This window comes from Lactuca sativa, chromosome 1, assembly GCF_002870075.4.
Source record: "Lactuca sativa cultivar Salinas chromosome 1, Lsat_Salinas_v11, whole genome shotgun sequence".
NCBI lineage: Eukaryota > Viridiplantae > Streptophyta > Magnoliopsida > Asterales > Asteraceae > Lactuca > Lactuca sativa.
In genome coordinates, this window is record NC_056623.2 from 215,295,488 (window position 1) to 215,306,444 (window position 10,957).

The 10,957-nt window shown below is 36.4% G+C and overlaps 1 protein-coding gene across 2 annotated transcripts; it reads right to left on the bottom strand.

The window, feature by feature from the left end:
• Positions 1-4,734: 4,734 nt before the first annotated feature.
• Positions 4,735-6,699, bottom strand: LOC111891939 (nuclear transport factor 2B). 2 transcript variants are annotated; one of them, XM_023888009.3, is made up of 2 exons: positions 6,371-6,699; positions 4,735-4,921 (listed from the first exon to the last, which is right to left on the bottom strand). In XM_023888009.3, exons 1-2 carry the CDS (start codon positions 6,671-6,673, stop codon positions 4,847-4,849), a joined length of 378 nt encoding a protein of 125 aa, XP_023743777.1. In that variant the 5' UTR covers positions 6,674-6,699; the 3' UTR covers positions 4,735-4,846. The 2 variants fall into 2 exon arrangements, with proteins under 2 accessions (XP_023743777.1, XP_023743778.1); XM_023888010.3 differs by lacking the exon at positions 4,735-4,921 and adding an exon at positions 4,943-5,537.
• Positions 6,700-10,957: the final 4,258 nt, after the last annotated feature.

Sequence of the window (10,957 nt, forward strand, 5' to 3'; positions counted from 1 at the left end):
GACAGGCGATGGTAGTGGTACCATGGGGGATCATGGTATAAAAGTATCCCTTTAGTTAGTAAAGCACTTTTATTTGTATGTATGCGCACATAGCAGTACGATACATAGGAGTGTTAACTTCGAATAGAAGGCAGGAAACACGAGAACAGTTACAAGGAGTACATTGTTGAACATACTAGGAGTACAGTACCAGGGATACATCATCGTTTATCAGACGTTTCTTTCATTTGACCAAAACTTTGTTCAGTATAGAGTCCGTTGTTTTCTTTCGTCATGAGTTGGCGTGGTCCTCACCATACTGAGTTCATATGTTTCTATCGCCTCGATCGGCAAGTTCTCGAAACTTTCATCTTTAGTATCGAAAGTCCAACCTGAATCAAAAATTTTATCTTTCGCATTCTAAACCCCCAAAGTACTCGTGCGAAGAGTACTTTGTCCTCCGAAGCCTTATCGTCAGATGTAGGGGTGAGCATTTGGACCGGACCGGACCGGCTCTTGGACCGAACCGGTTATGGAGAATTTTGTGGACCATGGACCGGACCAGATTAGTCGTGTCCGTGTCCGGGTCCAGGTCCGGGTTTTCCCGTTTTTGGACCCGTTTGGACCGGTACAACTTTAATTGTATAGAGTATAATAAGTAATCTACATTGAGTCATTATAACCATGCATGATAATGACTAGTTCGTCTGTCTTGGCATTCTAGTGAACGCCAAAATTGATCTTAAGATTTTGTCACCCTAGACTGACCGACTCTAGCTGTAGCAAACAGCTTAGGTGTGGGGGAGTCACCTCCGTATAGATCTATACACACTCTCGCTCTCCCTCCAGGAGACTTTGATTATAACTACAGACTACGACCGACACTTAATGGTGTCACCCGTTATTACTCACTTAATCCAAATGAATTTGATTACCCTTGATTAAGGACCTAATTTTTGTTTACTTAAATAGAAGGTAATCCTACAAACGAGGAGAAGAGGACCACAAGGTCCCACTAATCGCGTATGTTATCTAAGGTTGTCGAGTATACGAAGGGCGCGTTGGCCTACTTCGCATATGATTTATTTGGACCTTACTAGCAATGCTAGTGGGCCACTGAGGCCCAACAACATGTAAATGGCATTGAGGGTCCCTTAAGCATGTAATTAGGTCACAGGAGGCCCAATAAACATGTATTATTATTGTTAGGCCCAAAAGTCATGTTAATGGGTCACGAAGGCCCAATATGCATGATTAGAATCTTTCAAGCCCAAAAATTTGAATATTTACTTGGTTTAGGTATAGTATAATTGTCGGAAAGTCTGATTGAACAATTGTTAAATCGCAAAGGCACAAAGTTTGTCGATTGTTTTATAACGATATTTAAATATATGTATATTTTTCATTGTAAATTCATAAGTTATAATTTGGTATTTTTGACCCAATATCTTAATAATAAAATGATTGACTCAAAAATATTGGTTTGACCGATTCAGCCATTCTTTAATAAAAATGACAATTTTAGCCCCTTTTTGTAAAAAAAAATGACATTTTAGGTCCTTAAACTATTTTTCTTGACATTTTGGCCCAAGGACTTATTTAAATAATGTTTTCAGCCCAATGTTTACTTTTTGGCAGTTTCAGCCCCTTTAGTAAAAAGATTTTCATTTAATATCCAAACTTGTCGCAACTTTTACAAATTTGACCCAAAATCCAAAAACTTTACATTTTTAATCCTTTTTGGCAAATAAGGTCATTTTAACCCCTGAAATAGATTTATTTACTTTTCTACCCACTATTTTGATAAATTTACCATTTCAGCCCCTTAAAACCCATATTTTTCGCAAATTTGGGCCTATGGGCCGAAAAGCCCATAATTTTAGCCCAATAGGCTACAATTTACATTTTTAGTCCTTTGAAAAGCATAATGTTCATAAAAACTTATTCTTTAACTGTTTTGACCCTTTTGATCCTTGTAAAAGCCGTAAATGACAACCTTTTTCCCAACTTTTGTTTATTTGACAAAAATAGTCCAAAAATGAGTTTTATGTTGTAACATGCTTATTATAAACATAGATGATAATTTTTCTTAACTTGTTAAGTGTAATACATCCTAGATCACATATTTTACCTCCTTGAACTATATATCTCGAAATATCTTTCATTTTTGGCACATATTTACCACATAAACACAAGAAATCACATATAATATACAAATACACATAGATCTACACATTTTACTTGTATTCTCCCCCATAAAACATGTGAAAACTGACAATAGAGGGGTATGAACTCACATTGGGGTGTTGGATTTGGTTCTTGTGAGAAGATGGAAAGAGAATTCAGCCTAGCTTGCTTCTTGAGAGGAGTTTTCGAATTCAAGATGGATCTAAGAGTCATGATCCACGAAAATATTGTGTAAGAGGAGTGATTTAAGTTTAAAGATGTAGTAAATCAACTTCGTTTGTGAGATCTTACCAATGATGATGATCTTTGATGAAAACTCCTCTTGAAACACACTCCAATTCTCAAAATTTTTGAGGAAGATGAAGGAGTTCTTGAGAGAGTTTGAAGTAGTTTGAATGAGAAATATGGAGGTGGAGTGGTGGGATTTCGGCCAAAGGGGTAGAAAAAGAGAGGGAGAAGAGATAAGGAGTTTTGCATGAAGGGTAATACACTTCTTGATACTTGTGATCTTCAAAAAATCGCTAACATAGAATTTGCCATCCCCTGAAAGCTTAGAAACCCAAGAACCGGAGAAGACGAAAGGGAAAAGTCGTTAAGGAGCTCACAAAGAGTTGTCAGATCCAGCAGCTCCATAGGAAGGCATGACTTCATCTTCCAATCCCAAGAAACCCCGTGCAAAGACAACCTATCAGAAATAAAACAATATTTCTTTTTATCTAGCGCAAAAAGATTGGGGAATCGAGAAACAAGAATACCCTCCCCAGTCCAATTATACATCTAGAAAAAGGTCCTGTGACCAAAGCCAATTTTATAAGTGAAAAAAAAAGAATTCAATTCCTAGCTCATGAATAGAATCCAAAACCAACACCAGATTGCACCAAATACCAGGCGTGGAACGCTTAGAGAGGTTATTAACAGGTTTGCGGGTGAGATTACGAATTCCACAAATAACTTGTTGCCACAAGACATTGTTCTCTACCTTTAATCTCCAAATCCATTTACAAACCAAAGAAATATTAAGACTTTTAAGAGAACATACTCCGCGACCATCTAAATCTTTGACAGCGAAAACCTAATTTCACGCCACCCAACAAATTTTAGCTTTTTCATCATTACCTCCCCACAAAAATCTTTTGCAAAACTTCTCAATAGAATCAAGAACAGATGTTGGGCTTTAAAAATAGAGAGGTAGAATAATGGTAAGCTGTCCAGAACTGATTTAATGAGTTTCAATTTTCCACCAAAAGAAAGAGTCTTCAACTTCCAAGAAGAAAGTTTACTTTGTACTTTCTCAATACTCGATTTCCTATTTCTTTGAGCTTCATTTTTCAAACCAACGGACACCCCAAGATAAATGAAAGGAAAGACAGCCGCCTCACGGGTCATAAGTCATAATATGTACACAATTAGTAATATCAAAGTTGGTGTTCATCTATTCTTTTTTGGCCCTATAATCTCCTTTATAACCGATTACTTTTTGCCTTTTATTTGTTTTTAAATTGTATACTAACGATAACTTTTAGAATTGTGTTGCTGATGTCTTTATTAGTTTTCTTAATTGTTAGTATTGTTCTATATTTATTTTTGGTTGATTACTTAGCGGCTCCCATATTCCAGCACTAGGTGTGAGACCCGTGTAATATACGGGTTGATTTAAAAAAAAAAATAAACATTAAAGTGTAAATATAAAATATTTTTTAATGTACAACTTTAAAATAAGAAATCAAGAAACATATTTATTGCAATTTAATATCATATATATGATATTTAATACTTTACATATATAAGTATATATGACTTTAATTTTAAAAATTAAAATAAACAAAAGATTGACAAGTGGATAATATTTATTTCAAAAATACCACAAATTGACAAGTGTCAAAACTCATAAGAGATTGAAACGTGGCAAAAAAAAAACTTTATTTATTAAGAAGGATTTGTTAGTTTGGTTGTTACTTTTTATTATATCTCATGGTATTGTATTTTCTCTTCATTGATTTTTTTGTGTTTCATCTAATTTAACTTAATTTAATTAGTTGTTCAATAAAAACCTTTATTAGTTATGTAATGGCTTAATTTAACTGTATCGTAGATGAAAATATTATAACCGTTACTTGTTAATTGATTTTGATTATGATTTGAAATTTTCTGTATTAACATATTCGGCATATATGATAAATTATTTAGAGTTTGATCCATTTGAAAAAATGTCTGAATTTGTTTTTGTTTTGGCATCCTTACTTATGTTGCTCGTGTTCCGTCCATGCTTTAGCGCCTTTGCGAAAGAAGTGTTTTGATGCGGTGATTGTTACAACTTTCTAGGTGTTGTGAAATTTTGGTAATAATTAATTTTTTGGATTCGTGAAGTCGGAGAACTTGTTCAATGTTATAGATTTGGAATAAGTATAAAAATTATAAGACCAACTAGGTTGGTTAGCTTCACAACCCTATGTTATCGTTATTTATTTACAATTCATTTGTTTTGATGCTAGCTTTTTGCTATTTTAATGATATGTTGTTCTAAAAAACATTGTATTCCCCTCGACTTAAACCCAATGCATCCCACGATTAAAGTATACGAATTGAAGTATGATGGTTTGAAAGATAAAAGTCACAGAAGTTAATTAAATACATGAAAATTCACAATAAATAAATAAATGACAATAAATTTGGATGACATTCAACCATAATTGAGACGAAAAATGTCATTTTGCACGTAGAAACTTCCTTGTGGAGTGGGGATCAAATGAAACATCTGCAAAGAATCCAACATCAACTTATTTAATTATACCCACTAAATGACTCTAAATTACTTAAATAATAATGATTTTTTTTATGGATTTGTTGATTATATGTTTTGTTTCTTCTGATCTGAATTTGAAACCATAATGCTTAATCGGACATATTAATTTATTCAAGGTATAACGGAGAGGGAGTCATTATTTCCCAACTCACTGCCACATCATTTTTTCTCTTTTATTTTTCTTTGTCTTTTCCAACACACAACATACGGAAACTATATCTTTTTCAACTTATTCAATTAAAAAAAATACAGAACAATCAAACGTAAAATCTTAATTAGCAATAGAGTTATTGATGGTACCACTCCCATTTCAACGAGTTAGTTAATTGGTTTCACTAACCCGCTTCATCATCTCTCTCTACTTTCTCTCTCTTATTTTCTCTTGTACCATGTGTTTTAAAACTTATACCTTAGTTGTTTTGTATTTTTTTTTAATTGAGTGGGTTGAATGGGTTGAGAAAGATAGAATTTTCGTATGTTGTAGATTAGGAAAGATGAAGAAAAAGAAGAGACAAAATTTGATGTAACAGTGGGTTCAATGAGTTGGGAGGGATCGACTCCCTCATCCCTAAGATGTAAAAAAAAGTACTATGTTAGGTTGCAATAAGAAAAGAAAAATAGCATATCATAATAGATAAATAAATATATTAAGTAAACTTTATTTGTTGCATTTAGCCCTAAATATTTTTACTGCTAAATTGCATTTTTCTTTTAAATCTACATAATTGTTCTTGTGATTCAAAATATTTTTGGTTATGTTACATTGAAATATATAGATTCAAATTCAATCTTAGTAAGAATAAGTATTTATTGAAGTGTGTAAAGGTGAGAAAAAGGCATATTTGATGGGTGTTTCTTAAAGGGCTGTTTTGGAGTTTGAAATACGAGGACAATGTGTCAATGCTTCATATAGAGAAAAGTTGAAGATGAATTATGAACATTAGCAAATATTATATAGAGTAATCTATTATGTAAAAGTCTAAGAGGTATAACAATAGCAAAGTTATCGAATTCATTACGTCAACATAAGTTCAAACAACTTGGAGACCTTGGTGTTAATTTCTCCCTTCGTTTTTCTTATTGAAGAGATAATTAAAGATAAAAGGAAAACACGAAGACAGAGTTCAGGATTTGTAGAAATTACGTCACTTTTCTTGTACTAAAATAAAGAGGAACAGATCTTAATATGATTTAATCGAAATAAAATAATCCTTTGCAGTTACGTGATATACTGATCTTATGTAGTTCTTTCACAAAAAAAAATTTAGCTAAAGGTTGCAAAATTGATGGATCGAATATCAATCAAAACAAGTAATTTGCAGATTATTAAACTACATATTATTTAAGTAATTAACTGAATCAAAATTGATACTTCTTATAGAAGCCACCATACGTACGTACCTGACTAAACCGAAGAGGGTGGTCTTCTTCGGCAAGTCGGAGGCTGCCGCTAACAAACACCACAATGCCGCCGGCAAACGATGAGGGCTGGGAGTCAATAGTGCTAATGAGATGATGACATTTATCGAAAGGCAACTGGTTTATCTTGGAACAGATATTATCACCACCTTGTAGCTTTTGACCTTCAAAAGTCAACATAGAGGATTGATGGTAGAGGGAAGCAAGAGAAGACCTATCAGTATCAAACAAATGATAGTAATGTTCCACAAATGCCCTTCCCACCAATTCAACTTGTTCTTCCATTTTTTGCTTGTTTCTTCATGGGTTTCGATTGGACGGAAGGAATATAAGGAGGCCATAATCGGAATATAAGCTGCTGCAATGCCACGCAAAGTTGGTCAAGGCATAAAACTTTTTGGTTTCTTTTTAATTATAAATAAATTATTTTCTCGAAAATACCATTATTCTTAGATTTAGCAAATAAAAAACAATTTCATAAATACCAATAAATGTTAATAATTACGCTATTATTATTTTTAGTTTAATTTTTTTGAACGGCTTTTAGTTTAATTAGTTTTTACAACCATCTACTCTAAATGTTTATTTTATTCTCTTTACTCCTACGCGATGCAGTGAAACATTGGAAAAGATTGAATATAGAAACTAACAACGTATTTTTCTGTCCATATTATAAAATTTAATTAAATTATTGATTAGAAACAAAGTCTGCTACAAGATTTTGTTAGGGTATGTATATTTTAATGAATGTATCCTATGTATACTGTCGGCCCATTCTATGTTTAGCCCGTTTACGTTTTGCATTCTCTATATTTTGGCCCGTTTATATTTTGTATTGTATGCACTAGATATATTTTCAGTATATGGAATGAAAGGGGACTCCCGGGAAAATATTAGGTTGCGTTTAGTTATCGGAAAATAGTTTTTATTTTCCGTTTCTCGTTTTACCTTTCAGTTTTTGTTTTTCGTTTGTAGTTTTCATTAGAAAATTTAAAAAATGCGTTTAGTTAAAAGTTATTCATTTTTCATTTTTATTTTTAGAAAACTAGAAAACGTGTTTAGATGTGTATATTTTTATCGGTTTTCATTTTTAGAAAATGATAGCGGTGTTAGGGTGGGAGTAGGGGCAGTGGTGGTGCCGATGATGGCAACAGTGGTGGTGATGATAGGCGGTAGTGGTGGCGGCGGCAAATGTGGCAGAGGTGGTGATGGTTGTTGCGGTGGTGGTGATGCTGGTGATAGGGTAGCGGCGGGTGGTAATGGTGATGATAGGTCAGTGATTGTGGTGATGTTGTTGGGTGGATGGGTGTGTGTATGTGTTTGTGGTTGTGGGTGTGGGTGGGAATTAGGGTGGGTGTATATTTGTGGGGATATATATATATATATATATATATATATATATATATATATATATATATATATATATATATATATATGTATTATGTGTGTGTGTATGTGTGTGTTTGTAGGGGTGGGTGTGGGTGGGGGTTAGGGTGGGTGGGTGTATGTGTTTGTGTGTGTGTGTGGGGGGGGGGGGGGGGGGGGGGGCGGGTGTGGGCGTGTGCGTGTGTGTGTGTGTGTGTGTTTGTAGGGGTGGGTGTGGGTGGGGGTTTGGGTGGGTGTCTGTTTGTGGGGGTGGGTAGGTGTATGTGTAACGCCCCAATTTTCAAATATCGATTACATGAAAAATAATCGTTCCAACATCTCCCAAGATCAATTCTGAACTTACTTATAGACTAAACTACAGCGGAAGCAAAATAAAATAAAATAAAGTTTTCAACCGAAGAGCTTCTAGTGTTACGTCTTTGCGAAACTCCTTTGTCATCTTGTTGATCAATCGTTCTCCCTAGCCTTCTTATTGTCACTTGTTAAATAGTTTCCTAGGTTGCGCACATTTAAAGTTTCTAAAATGGTAGGCCTAGTGAGTTTGTGTTACACATACATGTCCATCACTTTAAAAAAATACAAATATTTTTATCATATACGTTTAATAAATCATGTAACAAAATACATCACCCGATGATATAATTTAGGGGAAATGATTAATTATCCAAAGAAAAGAACCAAAGGTTCATTTCTCTTCTCCTCGAGACAACTCATCATCCATTGTAGTCAAGTATTTTAAATATCCAAGGAAGTGTGTAACACCCAAATTTTCAAAATAATTTTTCACATTTTATAAAACACATTTTCATTCATAATTGTTATAAAAACACCATTGTATCACATAGTCAAACATAACATCACATCCCAAGATCAAAATATAAAAACTCATCGTGTGTGTACTGATCAAGCCGACGCCTTCCCGCGATCCTCACTGGTACCTGAAACACATAACACAACACTGTAAGCATAAATGCTTAGTGAGTTCTCCAAAATACCACACAATACATATTAGCCACTCGAGGCTATAACTCTGTTTGACCCTCTGGTCAATGTGTCTCAGTGGGACCCTCCAGTCTCATAACTCTGTGGGCCCTCTGGCCCTAACTCTGTGGACCTTACGGTCCTAACTCTGAAAACTCTGGCACATACATAGCATAAATCACATAGAAATCACATCATGCAAAAGCATACAAATTACTATGTCACATAACTCTAAATTACCACTCTAGGTAAAGTATACTGAGAAGACTCACCTCGGGTAACTCGGTAAAATCTCGAACTCTGTAAAATCCGATCTAGCCTCCGCCTAATCATATGAAATAAATACTCTAAATCAATACATCTCTCAAGGCTAGACTATTCCTCCTTTTAGTACTCTCATAAGGGTAAAAGACCATTTTACCCCTCTATTGGCTCAAAGACCCTAAAGTTGACCAAACCCTAAAAGTCAACAAAAGTTAACTCCCTGGGTTACGCTGCACGTACCAAACATGTACGCTGGGCGTACCCGGTGTCTTCACAGAAAACGGGGTGCGCGACCCCTGTAACACCCTGATCCTCAGGTATTAATATTAACATTTCGGTTTGGGATTTTTGAAAACCTACTCGGCGAGTTGGCCTCCCTACTCGTCGAGTAGTAGCGGGTTTGGGTGCGAGGTTTAATGATCTACTCGTCGAGTCCATTATGGTACTCGACGAGTAGATGCTGGCAAATGAAACCCTAGATTCCAGGGCCTTGCACCCTATTTAAAGGGTCATTAGCCTCCCTTGACTTCCCCTTTACAGCCCTATACCTCCCTAAAACCCTGATTCGAGTGTGAGTGTGCTTCTTGGTGGTTTTAAAGCTTGAAGGAGGGATTTGGTGAAGGAATCACTTGAGGAATCGAGCTAGAAGGAGCAAGGGACTCGTGGGGATTCAAGATCTACTTTTGTGGAGCACTTTCTGAAGGTATTAAGCTGTCTCTTGGCTCATTTCCACCCAAAACCCTCTTGTGCATGGATTCTAAGAAAGGGCTTTTGTGTTTAAGCCAAGATCTGAAGTTGTAACTTCAGATCTGAACTCCTTTTGGCCATAAGGTGCATAAAGTTATCAGTTGAGCTTAGCTTGTGCCTTCCCTTAAGTGTATGACTCCATTCCAAGCTTAGATTTGCTATTTTAGGGCCTTAAAGCCTTGCATGCACGTAAAGTTTGCAACTTTACGTGGAAAGCATGCCTCAGGAGCCTAGATCTGTAGTTTGGAAGCATTGCATGGCTCAAAAAGGGTCTGTATGGCTGGAGATCTGATAGGACTCGGCGAGTCACAAGGGGCGACTCGGCGAGTCATACGAAGGCAGGCATGGACTCGACGAGTTGGATGAACAACTCGGCGATCCCGATGAATATTGCTATGAACTCGATGAGTTGGATGAACAACTCAGCGAGTCGGATGAAGATTTCCTAGAACTCGGCGAATTCAAGGAACAATTCGGTGAGTCGAGTAATATTCCCCCAAATTATTGGATGTTCGTAGACGTGTCAAGTGTCAAGCAAGGGAACTCGACGACTGGCCTTAGATTATCAATCAAGACCGTATGAACTCGACGAGTCACCTCGATGACTCGGCGAGTAGATGTTATTCCGGGAAACTCGACGAGTCACTAGTTGTACTCGGCGAGTTAGGGTCAACAAGGACTGTTGACTTGACCCTGGCTGTAGTTGACCAGGATGGACTTTGGGGAAATGATTGGATATTGTATGACATTTTTTAGGCCATTGCATGGAGCAGCCCATGGGGTATATCTGGTTGCAGAGTGTCAGTTTGGCATTCGTGACAGGTGAGTCTTCTCACCATACATATGGGTCTAAGGCACCAAGGCCGACCCATTGTGTGATTACGATATATGTGTTAGACATTCTGTGTTTTGTGATTTCATGGTTGTATGAAGACCCCGGGGAAAGCCCGTGGCATTAGATGCAAGACCATGTGGGGTAGCCCATGGCAGTCCTAGGTGAAGACCATGTGGGGTAGCCCATGGAATTGGATGTAAGGCCATCTGGGGGAGCCCATGGCGGTCCTAGGGAAAGACCATGTGGGGTAGCCCATGGCAGGTTTCTTGTATGCATGGCTTACGTGATATGTGTGTAGCTTTTATAGCTAACGGGATATATGATATGTGCTTTGTATGTATGTGGTATGCTCTGGG

Excerpts from the sequence above, each read along its gene's own strand:
- LOC111891939 (XM_023888009.3), bottom strand. The coding sequence starts at position 6,673 with ATGGAAGAACAAGTTGAATTGGTGGGAAGGGCATTTGTGGAACATTAC. Across the intron at positions 4,922-6,370 it reads ACCCTCTTCGGTTTAGTCAG|ATGTTTCATTTGATCCCCAC; the intron begins GTACGTACGTAT and ends GATTCTTTGCAG.